Source organism: Heptranchias perlo, chromosome 4 (genome assembly GCF_035084215.1).
Source record: "Heptranchias perlo isolate sHepPer1 chromosome 4, sHepPer1.hap1, whole genome shotgun sequence".
Lineage (NCBI taxonomy): Eukaryota > Metazoa > Chordata > Chondrichthyes > Hexanchiformes > Hexanchidae > Heptranchias > Heptranchias perlo.
In genome coordinates, this window is record NC_090328.1 from 32,012,096 (window position 1) to 32,029,511 (window position 17,416).

The following is a 17,416-nucleotide window of genomic DNA, read 5'->3' on the forward strand; positions in this document are numbered from 1 at the left end:
GCAGTCAGTGAGAGGAGTCACTTGGATTAATTTGAGTGGGGTGAGGGGAAGGGGAAGAGGAAAGGAGTAGATGCATAATGATTGCAAATACAGAAACTGACAGACACACTGGCAGAAACCCAAAAAGAGTAACATAAATCTTGAGCATGCACAGGAAAAGGAAAATTATAAAGAGAAAACGTACAAAATTGGAGGTTCAGGAGCAAATGAGCATGTAAATTGAAGTCTCCTGAAAGAAGAGTGGGCCAACTGGCAAAGAGGAGATGAAATAGTCAAAGGAATTTCTAAGATTTTATAGGAACCCCTTTACTGCCAGTCAATTCAGTGATACTGACTTGTGAAGTGAAGGTAAGCTCATATCAAGGGCAAAGTTTACACAATTCATTATTTTTGATGTTACAAGTGGTAGGAAAGAAACAAACCTCACTGTAAAAACAGTATTCTGTAAGGGTCATGCATTTCATGTAAAATAAACCAGTTCATTGGTTCAAAAATGACCTCGTTTCACGAGAGTGCTGATCAGTACACCTTCTCGAAGACAGGGGAAACACACATGGGGCAACTGCGAGATCAGTATCCAGTATGAGTATTGTGGGGTCCTACTGCTTTAGCCCCTGGCTCACGCTCTCCAGATCGTAGGGGAAATGGAATTAACTCATGGTGACACCAAACCCATGAGAATAGCTAGTGCAAACCCGATAGTAAATTGCATTACTATCATTATTATTAAAAGCCACTCCCTGTCAATGTTGGGAACCTAGCTTTTGCATTGCAGGGTTTGGAGGAAAAGGTCAGGGTTGGGAACGTCACCACAGAGCAGGCAGAGGGGAAAAGGGCATCGCAGGGTGGAGGGGGAGAAGGGATAGCTCAAGACTCAGGGAGAAGAGAGGAGAGGCAACAACAGGAAATATCAGACGACAGGCTGAATTTAATGGGTCTGAGGCAGGTGGCATTGTGGGGAACAGTGCCATTTGCCTTGAAGATGGAGCTGGCAGGATTCACCAAGAGGTAATCGTAAGATATGCCAAGCATTACAGGCTGGCGTGACGTAAACAATGTGATGTGCAATTACAGTGTGACAAGTTTACGTGGATGGTTTCCATTATAAATGTGGACATAGGAATTTATAATTGAAAAGTTGGCACAAATGTGTGACAAAAATATGACAATTGGAAGTAAGGTTCTGTAGAGAGAAAGTGCATGTAAATGCAAAATGTTTAATATATTATGTAAATACAAACAGTTGGTGGGTACATGGTAGTAGAAGAACAGAAGCAGCAGGTATTCAATCACGAACTTGTACTCCCAAGCATGTGAACCATCACTGTCATAAAGACTCTTCCAGAAGAAGATCTGCTTTACGTTGGTGCTAATTCTTAACGAGAAATTAGGGCTATCTTCATTGGAAAATGGAGCTTCAATTTCTAGATGAACCAATTCCTTATGTCATTATAAGTGGAGTGCTGAGTTAGTTCAAGACAGTGCCATTTTTATGATTAAGAGCGAACATGAGGGTAAGCTTGCATCAGGGGAATCACTAGACAAGCCATTGTCACCACTTTGCTGCCCCATTACATAACTGAGGCTATTTACCCCACAAGACTGGACCCTGGGGACAGCCACATGCCCATGTTTATGAGGGTGATCTCTCCAAAATGGCTAGTTTTACAAGAGCTCTGGATCCCATTGCCAGCACCTGTGCATGTACAGGTCGGCCAAGCTTCCAGAAGCCCGCTATCCCAGGAAAGTCAGAGCGTACAAGATGCTCCCTTCTCACAAGTAAAATCAAAAGGAGGGACTTGGAGAGTGGGGGAATAAGTGCTAAGATACACAGGACTAGGTGGCAATAATGCATGGTACTAGGTAGATGAGTGAAGTAGTGTGTTTGTAGATATGGCTGTTTGCGTTGTCTGTGATACGTAATATCAATAAAGAACCCAAATGCTTCTGCCACTTTGTCTCTTCCTATCATTATTCAGAGGATAACCACTTGCTTTTAGTTACAAGGTCCTTGTGTGGTTTAGTGTTAACAATTTTCATACTTGCAAGGAAAAGTCTTCATATAAAAAGTCTTTTATATTCTGACATCCAGGAATTTTTTGTACACAATGTTTGTTGCATGAACATTTCCATATTGCAAGTAGCAATTTGATGGTTGCAGTCAGGCCTACAATGAGGCTGTTTACATGAAGTCAATAATTCTATCCCATTGATGTATGGTTGCTGCTTTGTCGACTAGTTTTTGTGTCAGCAAAAGAACCGAGATATTATCTACCAAAAATTAAATTTGATTAATGAAGTAAATTGTTTTCAAGATTTGTTAGCTGATAAACACAAGTAGCTATTTTGTGCGAACAACTATTTTTAAATTTAAAAATTTTGGCAAACATTCCATGTGTCAAATTTTAAAGAGTTGGCTATCAAGCATCTTCATTCTGAGTTGAGCTTCTCCACACAATAACCGGGCAGAGATAGCACTCTTGTTAAAATAGCAATTAAACTGCCCTGTACCATCACATTGATTAATTCAAGAATTATGGATGGAATTCTCCCCCACTGACTATGGATAGGGAAAAAAGTCTACCCTTGATCATTAAAATGCTGAAACTGGTCAACAAATTTGTCAACAGAAAATCTGATCCAGCACATCAGCTTCATGTAAATGGCCTCAGTGGGAGTTTTTCCACAGTTTGAGTGTTAGAAGTGTTATTTAATGGGGTTAAAGTTAGACGGACGTTACTTCACACACATATATTTATTAGAGGACTGAAACATACTCTTTAAGAAACTCCGACAAAGTCAGATGCTGCAGCGAGTCTGCTAGCTCCGAACAGCCTTCCTCATCAGCTGACTGCGCCCGTTTGCGAAAACTAAGTTCCCTACAGAAAATGATAAATTCCTGAAATTTTGCTGCAATAAACAATATAACTGACAGAACTGCAGAATAATACATTCATATGATGCAGTTATCATCTTGTTTAACAACTACAGATTATCTGTAACAGAAATGTATTTTCAAACATTGGGGTAAAGCTCCTGTGCAGACTAGAAAATCTCCTTTGTGAAATTCAGAGTAAATACCCTTGTTAGTGGTATTGTCTTACCGGAGCATATTATCTGGATAATTCAATTAAATAGAATATTAATTGACCATTTGTAGCTACCTGTTATTCTGAATAACAAGCGTTGTTACTCAAGGTTTGTTGTTAGGCCTATATTCACAAGGTCAGTATGCTGTTAGGCTATTTATAAGCAATGCTATAAAATTTGCTGATAACAATAAGATACGTGGCCAGGTGATTTGTGTAAGGGAGGTTGATACCAGTCAAAGGGGTCAGAACAAAATAAATGGATAGTGAACAGAATGGCCTTTGATACCAAGCCACACAAGTGATTAGTCCACAAGATAGGTAAGTATGAAATTGGAGGCAAGCATCTGAGATGGGGAGAAAATTGTCTAAACCAGAGGAACATATAGAAATACATAGAATGCAGAAACAGGTCATTGTGCCCAACCAGTCCATGATGGTGTTTACCCTCCACACGATAAAGCAAAGGGAGCTGCGTCAGCTTGGCATGGGGTCACTAGCATGGCAAGGTGCCACAGGGTTCAGTACTGGGACTATTGCTGCTTACAATGTATATAAATGATTTGGAGCTGTAGACAGATACAAATCTATTTAAGTTTGCAAATGAGACCAAATGGGGAGGGGGAATTTGAAACAGTAAGGAAGAGGTAAATCAAATACAAAGAGATCTGGGTAGGCTGGGAAGATGGGATAATGAGTGGCAAATAGCATTTAATGTGAACGAATGCAAGGCATTGAGAAGGGAAATAAATAGCATGAATATAAACTAAATAGCTCTAGGCTACAAGACACAACACAGGAGAGGGATTTGGGGGGTATTAGTGGATAGCCCACTGAAACCAACAGCACAATATGGAGTAGCAGTGAGAACAGCTAACCAGATCTTGCGATGTATAACCACAGGAATAGAGCACAAATCCTAGGAGGTGCAAATGAGTATGTACAATATATGCTGGTACAGCCACACCCACATTATTTTGTGCAATTCTGCTCACTATACTACAGCAAGGATATCCAATGACTGGAGCAGTACAGAAAAGGGCAACCAAACTGATATCTCACTTAAGGCATCTGAGCTTTGAGGAACAAACTCTAGGATCAGGAATACAGGCTCAAGATTAGAAGAGGAGAGATTTAGACAGTGTAGATTTAACTACTTTATGCAGAGGTTGGTGAATGTTTAGAATGGACTTCCCACAGAGTCACTGGAAGCAGACAGTGGAAAACTTTAAGGGAGAATTGGATGGATATTTGACAGAGTTGGTGAATGACACAAATCAAATTTTTGAGACTGACCTAATGGACTACAGTCTTTTCTAGTCTTGTAGCTTCCCATGTTAGTAAGGCAGATTTTAACATGAGAAAATGTAAGATTATACACACTTTAAAGGGAAACATGAAACGGGTATACATTAGCGGAATGGAAAAAGATTCAAATGTGATTATTAATCATTCAGTAATAGTATGCAATCAATGAGAAGCTGTGCTCAACAAAGCTAATTAAGTATTAGGATACATCTGAAGGGCATTTGGCTACAATCAGAATATTTAAACTGCACGTCTCATTAGTATGGCCATACTTGTAATGCAGCCTTCAGATTATATGGTTAAACCTGATTAATACCTATAATTACACTTCTCCCCCAGAAGATGAATTTCAAAACTAGGGTTAAACACAAAAAGGCCTAGAAACATCAATGTCGACGTACTGCAGCTCCGGGTAGAGTAGAGCTCTGGGAAATTCCATGGGGCAGAAGGGGATGAGATGCAGCTAATAGTATGTCAACTTCTTTTAGCATTACAATTTGTGAAGAGGGTTGTCAGTGTTTATAATTTACTCAAATTGTTTTATTTGTTCTTTCCAAAATTGTTTTGCTAATGATGCACAATTAAACCCAAAGTTTTCTGATTCTGAACACTCAATTTTACTTTTGACCAGAAAAAGCTACTGCTTGATCACAGCTGATATCATCTGATTTTTTGACTCAAATTCAGGGAAAACATAATAAAGCCTGAAAGCCTGTTTATTATATTCAATGCAAGTTTGGTTACCCTACCTTCAAAGGAACATTGATGCATTACAGAGGAATCTGACAAAAGAGGATTTTTTTGACTTTCGGTTCTAACCAACAAAGACAGAAAACTGAGAGCAAGCATGATCCTGATCTTTGAACTGCTGAGAGGAATGGATAATGTTGATGAAACTAAGTTATTGAGAAGCATTTTCATTTTACCACAAAATTGTGAATATGCGGAACAGACCCCCAGAAAAAGCAGTTTATGTTGTGTCAATTAACTCCCTTAAAAGAGCTGGATAGATATCAGCTTAAGAACTGGAATAAATATTATAAGCATTAGTTCCAACAGAGATAATCAAATACTCTATAGAAACCAATAGTTTCTGTGAGACTGGCACAATGGACCAGTCATCTGTGGAAAGCTGCTGGTCAGGATTCATATCATAGATTGTAACGTTGGATAAATATTCTGCAGTTTTACCCACTTCAGGGGGAAAAAAGTGCAGAAGCTTTTCTCATGGGATTAAATAAGTTTGGTGGAGTCCACAAAAAGACAAACTGTATAAGATCTGTGGAAGAAGTGGACTTCATGGGTTGAGTGGCCTTTTCTTTTCATGTTTTGCATTCTTGAAGCCAGCTGACAGCCACTGACTTCTATTGGGTTGCTTATGGTTATTCTGCAAAGTATCATGAGCCCCATTTTCTACTGGGCACATGGTGCAAGCATCAATTGGGCTAGCACCTGTCAAAAGATTATTCTCTCCCAGCACTAGAACATTAGTGTCAGATTTGGGTGCAGTATATTGGCCCACCTTGGAGTGAACAGGTGCATAGAGCTCCAAATTAAACAATTCTCCCTTCCTGACTATGAATGGCAATAATTTTAAAAATCTTAGCAGAGTTGAGATCTGCATACATGCATTTCACACTAACAGTGCTTTGGGGACCCAGTCACCATGTCAGCATTTAGTGGCACATATCAACGCAACTGGGCCCCAGGTCCTACTTCCAGAGTAGGCAGGCTTGCTCTCTCTCTTTGTGCAACTTCATGTCGATATCCCCATTTGCCACTTCTGAATACTCACAAGGATGAGAGTTCCTCCTTCCTGTATACAGAGGTGGCAATCCAGGTCATTAGCACTGGAAGCAGCACATAAGAACATAAGAAATAGGAGCAGGAGTAGGCCATACGGCCCCTCGAGCCTGCTCCACCATTCAATAAGATCATGGCTGATCTTCAACCTCAATTCCGCTTTCCCACCTGATCCCCTTATCCCTTGATTCCCCTAGAGTCCATAAGTCTATCGATCTCAGCCTTGAATATACTCAACAACTGAGCATCCACAGCGCTCTGGGGTAGAGAATTCCAAATATTCACAATCCTCTGAGTGAAGAAATTCCTCTTCATCTCAGTCTTAAATGGCCGACCCCTTATCCTGAGACTATGCCTCCTAGTTCTAGACTTTCCAGCCAGGGGAAACAGCCGCTCAGCATCTACCTTGTCAAGCCCTCTCAGAATCTTATATGTTTCAATGAGATCACCTCTCATTCTTCTAAATTCCAGAGAGTAAAGGCACAAAGAGAAGGAACGAGGCTAGCCCAGTGCACTAACTACCAGAGTCTTGTAGGGACAGGCAAGGGGAAATGGATGCAATGGGGAGGTAAAGGATGCACAATGTAAGGGGACTAGGCAGAATTCAAAGGGAGGAGAGGAGCATAATGCAATGGGAAGGGCAGAATGCATAGCATGGTAGAAATGGATGGAGAGGGAAATGAAGGGGAGGGGGCAAAAAGCATGGAGAGAGGGTGAGGAGTGGATGGGGAGTGAAAGGGAGAAAGGTAAAAATTGATGGCAATGAAGGAGAGGTAGATGAATGACAATAGAGGGAAGGGCCAAATGGATGTTAAGGAAGGCAAGAGGGAAATGGGCAAAACTGGGAGCAATGCTTTGAGGAGAGAAGGTGGGGGAAACTGGGAACAGAGTTGGGGGGGGGGGGAAGAAGAGCGGGAGTGCCAACATCAACTCTTGGGGGAGGGAAGAGTACCAGATTGAATGGGAAGAGTGGAAGAGGAGTATCAGCTTAACTAGGTTGGAAGGGGAGAATAATATGGCAGGTTGAATTAATGAGGGAGAGGAAAAAGAGTGCTAGGATGAACTGGAAGGAATGGAGAAGAGAGTGTCCCTGTGAAAGGTTGGGGAGCTGGATGGGGGTGTCGTATTTCTGAGGAGGTTGAATGCTTTTGAGAACTGGGACAATAGTTGGATGGAGGAGATTGACTATTGAGGTAACTTTTGAGCAAGTGATGGCTTGGTTGGTCTGTTGAAAATCCAAATGTCACTTTGCTTTTCCTTTTTAAAGTTAAAAATTTATTAATTATTCTTAAATTAACCAGGATTCAACATTTTTAATATAAAATTTTCAATTTTCAAGGGAGCAATCCCCCAGACCTCCCTAGAAATGTGCCATCAACTTTGTGGCTTCAACATTTGAATTTCCCATTCAGGTTTTTGTACATTTATGTTTTCTTTCCTTCCAATCCAAGTGAAGGAATGTTGTGTCTATCTACTGCTTGTTATAAAGCTTGTGTAACTATTTGTTTTCACACCTCGATAAATGGCACTAAACTTTGTGCTAGAATTGAAGCAGTAAGCAATCGGGCCCATAATTGTTACCACTACTAGTATACACTGTTCTTGCATGTGCAAACATGTGTTTGTGTGTATACACGTATACAGGTATGTAAGTAAGTAAATACTCTGTACATGCTACAGGGCTACGGACCAAGTGCCCTGTGGGATTAAGCTGGATAGTTCTTTCTCGGCCAGCACGGACACGATGGGCCGAATTACCTCCTTCTGTGCCGTAACTTTCTATGATTCTATGCATATGTCAACATGTTCACTTAGAGATGTATGAAACAGGAACTAAACAAGGCCAGTGCAAAATGTACTATGGGCTGCACCAGGGATACACAGTCTACATTTTGCAAAAATCCTGTGGCTACTAAAATCTGGATTTTGATTATCTCTGGAGGCAGTTTATGACCTGTTTTGTTAACCCTGTTGGTTTGGTCATGCTTTGTGGATGTCTAGTTCAGTTAGTGTATCCCAGAAAGACCGATATTGTTGGGTGCTATACTTTACTGTACCTTTTCTCTTTGGGGTGCTCGGGTAGGCTGAAGGTTCGCTGTTCTGGAACAAAGCAATACAGAAAAGTTTACAACAGGAAAAAGTAAACAAATAAACTTGCCTTCATGTAACTTTCTTTAAACTCCTGTTTATAAGATTCTTTCAAAAGAAGCTTCTTACTAGGCAGCATAAGTTTTGGTTAGAAGACGTTTGAAATTGAACATTTGATTTTGTATCACCAAATTCAAACATTAGTATTCAACTTTTGGTTGGTGAATTTTGTGCTTATTAAGACGAGGGTTGTTTGTACTAAGAAATTGAACTTTTTCCCATGTTTGGCACAGAAGTCTCAAAAGCACACACTCCCATGTCAGATATAGCATTACCTCATGCACAGTAAACCTCCCTCTATTCTGCTCCAAAACGGTATTTCAGTCCCGGAGGGCACCTTCTACTGCAACAGTATTTCCTGCAGCAGGCCATTCTTGGCCTCTCTGAGTGAGAATCATAACTTAGTGCCAAATTGTGCTGTGGGCCACAACTAATAAGAATTGGACTGAGACCACCCAAATCTATTGCAACAAGTATCTTTATAGGGAAAGGAGACTTTCATCTCATGAGTCTTACAGAAGCAAGTGTCACTATATTTACCTTGGATAGACAGAAATGTCTTCAGAAGTCCAAACTGATCAAATTTGGAAGTATTCAGAATATTAAGACATTTCTAAATATCTAGATTCAAAAAGTGGTTTCCAGCTCAACATTACAGCTGATGGATTAATGCAGACCATGTTGTTCGCAGGTCTTACAGGAAGTCCTCACATAGTAATTTCAATGCATTTCCAGGCTATAAGAAGGAAATTGTTTCCTAGCAGATAAACACTGAAGGAGTTATATAGTAACCAGAAGTAACTTGTGAGTGTGTACCAAAGTTAAAAGCTTTATATTATCAAGATAATGTTATTTTTGAATGAAGTTACAGAAATTTACATTCATTTTTACCAGATGTAAACATGATTTAGTGTTAATGTTTATTTTATGATGTGGAGATGCCGGTGATGGACTGGGGTGAACAAATGTAAGGAATCTTACAACACCAGGTTATAGTCCAACAAATTTATTTTAAAATCACAAGCTTTCGGAGATTATCTCCTTCGTCAGATGAATTCACCTGACGAAGGGGATAATCTCCGAAAGCTTGTGATTTTAAAATAAATTTGTTGGACTATAACCTGGTGTTGTAAGATTCCTTACATTTATTTTATGAGGTTAGGCAAAAATAACACTTTCTGAGCACCAAATAGCTCAATATATTAAAATTTCATGATCTGCAGAATATCGACTGCATCTTTTACATCCCCTTCTGGTTTCTGCAGCAAGCACTGCCTACAGCAGAGAGCACAGACAGGCAGATAAATAATCTGCTCCTGGGCTTCTAAGTTACTCATGTCTCATCAGGGTGGCTGTGAAATCCAGTGATTGTTTTACCCTCTGAATTTGCCTCCCTTCATGTGAGGAGACACATGGGCCTCGATTTTCACGGGGGGGGGGGGGGGGGGCGCGGAAAGGGTGCAGGGGATGAACCTGGTAAAGCCATAGAAGTGGAAGCCCTGCCGATCTGAACGGCAGGGCCTCATTTAAATAAATCTATGCAGAGTCGCCTTCGACAACCGGCCAGATTGACTATCTGGCCGGCAGGCGGCAGGAGGCCGGTGTGAACAGTCCCCGGCAGTCAGTGGGGGATGGAAAGCTGTCGGCAGAGATCTGAAGGTTGGGGGGGGGGGAAGATTGTTGGCAGGGTTCTGTGGGGGGGGGGGGGGGGGGGGAAGATGCCACAATCGGGAGTGGGTGGGGGGGGGAATGAACGATCTGTCAAAGATCGGGAGGTGGGGTAGCCCGGCGCAAGGAAGGCCCAAGGCTTCCTTGTGAGGCCCAGAGGAGCACTCCAGACCCTCCTGGTCCACAAGGAAACCTTAAATACAATTTTAAAACTTACCTCCTGGGCCTCTTCCGGCCCGTGATCCGCCTGACAGGAGAGCCGACACTGTTCCCCCGCTCAAGCCATAGTTTGAAATTGCAGATTGGGTCCTGATGACATCAATGGACCTGACCTGCATATTTAAGTAGGGCCCCTCTTCTTTCCTGCAGGAGTCCTGCTCGCCTGCTCAAAAGAGCAGGTTAAGAACATAAGAAATAGGAGCAGGAGTAGGCCATACGGCCCCTCGAGCCTGCTCTGCATTCAATAAGATCATGGCTGATCTTCGACCTCAACTCCACTTTCCTGCCCTACCCTCATATCCCTTAATTCCCTTAGTGTCCAAAAATCTATCGATCTCAGTCTTGAAAATACTCAACGACTAAGCATCCACATCCCTCTCTGGTACAGAATTCCAAAGATTCACAACCCTCTGAATGAAGAAAATTCTCCTCATCTCGGTCCTAAATGGCCGACCCCTTAACTTGAGACTATGACCTCTAGTTCTAGACTCTCCAGCCAGGGGAAACAGCCTCCCAGCATTTACCCTGTCAAGCCCTCTAAGAATTTTATACATTTCAATGAGATCACCTTTCATTCTTCTATACTTCAGGCCCATTCTACTCAATCTCTCCACATAGAACAACCCTCTCATTCCATGAATCAATCTAGTGAACCTTCAATGCACCTCCTCTAAGGCGAGTATATCCTTCCTTAAGTGAGGAGACCAAAACTGTACACAGTACTCCAGGTGTGGTCCCACCAGAGCCCTACACAATTGCAGCAAGACCTCCTTACTCTTATACTCCAACCTCCTTGCAATAAAGGCTAACATACCATTTGCCTTCCAAATTGCTTGCTGTATCTGCATGTTAATTTTCTGTGATTCATGTACAAAAACATCCAAATCCCTCTGAATTCTAACATTTTTTAGTCTTTCACCTTTTAAAAAATATTCTGCTTTTCTATTCTTCCTACCAAAGTGGATAATTTCACATTTCCCCACATCATACTCCATCTGCCATCTCCTTGCCCACTCACTTAACCTGTCTATATCCCTTTGCAGACTCTTAGGCCCCAATTTTCAAATCAAAGTGTGGGTGCGTTGGGGGTGGTGGGGGCTCCGAAAATCAGGGAAATCCCGAGCGGGTTCGGAAGCAGGCTCCAACCCGCTGACTTGCGGGTTCCCCACAGACGTGTGTGCGTGCGTGCGCGCCTCACAAATGCGGAAGTCCCACCGGCAATTAAAGATACTTTAAGTATTTGAACTAGTTAATTTCATGGTCATTGAGGCAGGGGACTGATTTTCATTCAGCCTCAGCGTGTTTCCCGTGCTGTGGGAAACACTCCATGTTTTAGGAGACGTGTTTCAGCCAGCAGTCAGTTGGACATTCAAATGCTTGTTTGAGGGATGGGGATAAAAGGTGAGTTATTGCAGCAGGGCACTCTGGTCTTTCAGACAAACTTTTGGCCGGGAGATCTTTGTGATTACACTGAAAATTCTTAGTTTCCAGTCATAATTCTTCTGTTCACACATATTTACCAATTTTTCGGACCCCCTCAAACTGATATCATCAGGATGGGCGGGGGGGGGGCGCCATGGATGCATTCACCACTACATCCGAGGACGAGCAATACCACCAGCCTCGCCAAGCATGGCGTGCACTTCCGCTTGGAGCTCCACAACACAGTGCTGCGCCACAGGCACCTGCACAACAGCATGGAGGGCAACAACAGGGAGAGCACCATCGCAGGAGGCACTACCCTCGCCACAGACCAAGGCTCAGCTTCCTGGACCTCTCTGAGGAGCAGTGCATACCGAGGCTCAGAGTAAGTCGCCAGGTGGTCGCAGACATCTGCAGCCTCCTCCACGCCGAGCTGCTCCTGGCTGGGCCGAGCAGCAGCTCATTACCCATCGCAGTTAAAGTGACCATTGCCCTCAACTTCTTTGTCTCCGGATCATTCCAGGGTGCCACCGGGCCATCGTCGGGGTCTCTCAGTCGTCTGCACACAAGTGCATAAAGCAGGTCACCGACGGCTTGTTTCGCAGCGCCTCGCAGTATGTCAACTTCCCCATGGACAACTCCAGCCAGACGGAGAGGGCAGTGGGATTCCACTCTGTGGCTGGCTTCCCACAGGTGCAGGATCCAATCGATTGCACCCATATAGCAATACGAGCAACTCCACACGAACCAGGACTGTTCATCAACAGGAAGGGCTATCACTCCATCAACACTCAGCTCATTTGTGACCACCGCAAGAGATTCCTTCACGTACGTGCCAGATACCCTGGCAGCTGCCACGATTCCTTCATCCTCCGGGAGTCCAACATCCTGGCCCTCTCCCACGCACCGATTACCCTTAAGGGCTAGCTCCTCGGGGACACAAGGGATACCCCCAGCACACATGACTCATGATACCTCTGAGGAACTCCATCACCGAGCAACAGCGTCGATACAACGACAGCCACACTGCCACCAGGTCTACAATTGAGCATGCTATAGGGCTGCTCAAGATGCGATTTAGGTGCCTTGATCATTCTGGAGGAGCGCTTCAATACGCACCAGACAGAGTGGGACGCATTATAGTTATGTGTTGTGTCCTGTACAACATGGCACAACAAAGAGGGGTGCCGCTTGAGGAGGCCCCATCCACAACTGCCATCCACACTGAGGAGGAGGAGGAGGAGGAGCAGGAGCAACCCATGGGCAGAGCAGCGGCTCAGCTGGCTGCTCATGAGGCCAGGGAGTCAATGATATGTGAACGGTTCTCCTAACATCAGAAAGTGTGAAGAGTCCAGTCCTCGCACCACCTGGAAAGAGCAGCGCCAACACCAGCACCCCCACCCCTCCCTGCACAAAACAGTCCTGCAACTACACATACACCCACTGTAGAGTGACCCAATGGGTGGCATCAAGTGTCGCCGTTCATGGCGAAGCTCATGAAAGGGCGCTATCACCAAAGCCAGTCAAGAATGGGCACGACGTGGCAGTAGTGGTCAGAATAATTTTTAATGTGAATATAACAAAAAACAAATAGAAATGAAAAACATGGCCATCTGTCAGACACGCTTATGCATATCCTTCGTGCTCACAAATCCTTAGCCTTCCTCTTCCTACCGCTTCTACGTGGTGCATCCCCTGTGGCAGCAGCAGAGGTAGTGGCAGGTTGTTCATGTTCATGCCCTGAACGCTTAGATGCTTTGGGCCTATGTCCTCTGGATTTTGGAGCCTGTAAGGGCCCCTCCAAAGACTGCTCCACCTGCACCTGTGCAGGGGCAGACTTGGCCACCTGGAGAGGAGGCAGCATTGCAGGCACTGGTTGAGAGGGGGGCAACGGGTGAGACGTGGGAGCGCTTTGAGCGGCATCCCCACTTCCATGTCCCCTTTCGTCATCATCCCTCCCCTGGGCCAGGCCCAGACCACTCCTACCACTCTGCTGGACAACAGCTTGGAGGACATGTGTGATGCCTTGTAAGGCCAGTGCTAGTGGATCTGTCTGCCTGTTTAAGGCTGCAGAATGTTGTTCACCCTGAGTCCGAATGACCATTGTTAGGGCCTGAATGGACTCATTTTTGAGCCGTGCTTGAAGCTCAACGGAGACTAGCCTTCTCTCCATAGCAGACATTCCCACACTCACTTGCGACACTATCTCAGACATTTCAGCAGTTACATGCAACACTATCTCAGACAGTTGCTCACATCCCTGCGACACTATCTCAGAGATTCCCTCCCATATCTGTGCCACCATTCCACTCGTGCAGGAGTGGGACTCCTCCATTCTCTGCACTATTGTGGAAAGTGCGCGTGGCACCTGTTCTAGTACCTCACAAATGTGCTGCTGTCCCTCAATCATTCTCCTTTTAAAGGATGGCCCCCGGGGTTCAGCATCTGCGTCCAGCTGAGCAGAGCCTGGAGAGGAGTGCACCCACTGACGCGGACTCTCCACAGCTGCCCCTGCCACCAGTGTCTGCTTGTGCTCACTTGTGTGTGGTGACTCACCAGGTGCCAACCCAACTAACTCACTACTAGGACCCACCGAGGTTTGAGTATCTGCGCTGATGGATGGCTCGCTATGATATGACGGTGTGCCCTCAGATGCCGGCTTGTCCTCTGAGGAATCGCCCTCTGCCATCACTGCGGTCATTGAAAGGCCTGTATGAGAACAGAAGGCAATATTAAACATCATCACAGATGTGTCATGTTGCGATGAGCATACTGAGGTGTTCAACATGGCAATCATTGTTAACATCAATTCATGTTAAGAACATGTTGTGTGTGATGAATGTTAAAGTTGTGTCACCAGACATTTGTGGGGTGCCAGTCTCGGTGTCCCCGATGGACAGGCACTTGAGGGTCCGGCTGATCTCCAGTGCCTCCTGTTCCGCATCTGTGAGGACCACTACTTGTTGTGGCCCTCCTCCAGTCCTCGCCCTCTCGTGTTCGTTTTGTGCTCTCTTCTCCTAGAAGGGGAGAAAGTACAGACGTATGAGTGAGTGATGCCAATGGATGCATTGGTTTGGGTGAGGTTGACCATGAAAGAGATGCATCAGAGGGTGACTATCAGACAGATACATCATTGGGGGGAGTGTTAGTGGTGGGGTGACTAATGGGGAGGTGAGGAAGTGCTGAGGAAATGCAGCTAAGTTGAGGATGATCCTTAAGTGGGTGTGAGGAGTGATGTGATGGAGTAGTTCTGGCAGTGCAGAATGAGTTGGGGGGGTGGGGGGGATGGTGATGTGGGATACGGAATGCAGGAGAATCAGTAAGTTTACTCACTTTTGCTGACTTAGTTAGGTCATTGAAGTGCTTCCTGCACTGGACCCAGGTGCGGGAGATGTTGTTGCTGCTGGTGACCTCCTCTGCCACTTCAAGCCTGGTCTTCTTCGTGACAGAGGCAGGGCACTTCCTCCCATCCACGGGGTAAAAGACTTCCCTCCTCCTCTCACCCCGGCCAGTAGCTGCTGCAGTGAGGAATCACTAAATCTTGGAGCAGCCTTGCCCATGTGCTGCTCCATTGTGCGTTTTTGGTGTTTGGTTCTGCAAAAGCCTTTGGAGCAATGGCCCTTTAAATAGAGCCACTCCAGCTGACAGCCTGTCATAAGAGTGCGCAGTCCACCCACTACGCAGCTTTCAGATGGCAAACCCGGAAGCTGTGTTAAGGGCCACCAATTAACTTGTGATCGCATGGGAAACGGTAGGATTTTATTAGTCGGATTACCCGTGCACCCACTGACCTCCCCCCCCCAACCGTTGCCATCCTGCCGCCATTTAAAAATCGAGCCCTTTGTGTCCTCCTCAAAGCTTACTTTCCCACCTCACGTTGTATCGTCAGCAAAATTGGATACATTATACTCGGTCCCCTCATCTAAGTCATTGATATAGATTGTAAACAGCTGAGGCCCAAGCACTGAACCTTGCAGCAACCCACTAGTTACAATCTGCCAACCCAAAAATGATCTCTTTATTCCTACTCTCGGTTCTCTGTCCATTAATCCATGCTAATGTATTAGCCCCAATCCCACGAGACCTAATCTTGTGTAACAACCTCTTGTGTGGCACCTTATCGAATGCCTTTTGAAAATCCAAATATACTACATCCACTGGTTCCCCCTTATCTAGGTTAATACCGGGACACTGCGGGTTGGCAGCGGGATCAGAGGGGTAAGTGACTCACATTATTTTAATTGCAGCCCCCCACCCCTGCATGGTTTCCAAAAGGTGGGGGCAATTAAAATAGGGGCCCTGGTTTCTGCTAAGCAGCTGTCTATAAGCAGCATGATGGAGATCAACAATCTGGTGGAGTCGGATGTTAAGTCCACTACCCACCACTCTAACACCTCTTGATGAGTCAGTACCCTTTGTCATCATACTACTTGAATGTATCTTTATAAAGATCCTATAAACAACATAGCAGTCAATCAGCAATGACCGAATAACAAACTTTCACCAATATTATGAAAAAGAATTTCCACAACCAATGAGCACCTTTAGTCAAGCTGACACCAATGCAGTAGATGCACATGCTAGATAAGACACATTTCTCATAATGGAAATTGTTGAAATATGATTAGGAAATGCATGAAAGCTTATTAAATGAACTTGCCATTCCCTTTGTGACACATGAGCAGAGAGGCTGAACCAATTTTAAAGGAAGTAGGTGAGCAGATTGCAGATGCCCTAACTATAATCTTTCAAAGTTCTCTAGATTCAGGAACTGTTCCTCTAGATTGGAAAATTGCACATGTCACTCTGCTTTTTAAGAAAGGAGAGAGAGGGAAACCGGGGAATTATAGACCAGTTAGCCTAACATCTGTTGTGGGGAAAATGCTGGAGTCTATAATTAAGGATAGGGTGACTAAACACCTCGAGAATTTTCAATTATTCAGAGAGAGCCAGCATGGATTTGTGAAAGGTAGGTCGTGCCTGACAAACCTGATTGAATTTTTTGAAGAGGTGACTAAAGTAGTGGACAGGGGAATGTCAATGGATGTTATTTATATGGACTTCCAGAAGGCATTTGATAAGGTCCCACATAAGAGACTGTTAGCTAAGATAGAAGCCCATGGAATCGAGGGAAAAGTACGGACTTGGTTAGGAAGTTGGCTGAGTGAAAGGCGACAGCGTGTAGGGATAATGGGTAGGTACTCACATTGGCATGATGTGACTAGTGGAGTCCCGCAGGCCTCAATGATTCACAATATTTATTAACGACTTAGATGAAGGCATAGAAAGTCTCATATCTAAGTTTGCCGATGACAAAAAGATTGGTGGCATTGTGAGCAGTGTAGATGAAAACATAAAATTACAAAGCGATATTGACAGATTAGGTGAATGGGCAAAACTGTGGCAAATGGAATTCAATGTAGACAAATGTGAGGTCATCCACTTTGGATCAAAAAAGGATAGAACAGGGTGCTTTCTAAATGGTAAAAAGTTAAAAACAGTGGATGTCCAAAGGGACTTAGTGGTTCAGGTACATAGATCATTGAAGTGTCATGAACAGGTGCAGAAAATAATCAACAAGGCTAATGGAATGTTGGCCTTTATATCTAGAAGACTAGAGTACAAGGGGGCAGATGTTGTGCTGCAGCTATACAAAACCCTGGTTAGACCGCACCTGGAGTACTGTGAGCAGTTCTGGGCACTGCACCTTCGGAAGGACATATTGGCCTTGGAGGGAGTGCAGCGTAGGTTTACTAGAA

General features: G+C 44.3%; 1 protein-coding gene across 3 annotated transcripts in view; it reads right to left on the bottom strand.

Moving 5' to 3' along the window:
* The window catches only part of arhgef28a (Rho guanine nucleotide exchange factor (GEF) 28a), a 406,494-nt gene that overhangs the window by 136,998 nt on the left and 252,080 nt on the right, over positions 1–17,416 (bottom strand). For 2 of the 3 annotated variants that reach the window (XM_067982721.1, XM_067982720.1), the window contains one exon: positions 8,258–8,300. In XM_067982721.1, the coding sequence (XP_067838822.1) occupies positions 8,258–8,300 (43 nt within the window). Of the gene's footprint in view, positions 1–2,777; positions 2,880–8,257; positions 8,301–17,416 lie in introns of all 3 variants that reach the window. The other variant, XM_067982722.1, reaches the window with a different exon arrangement.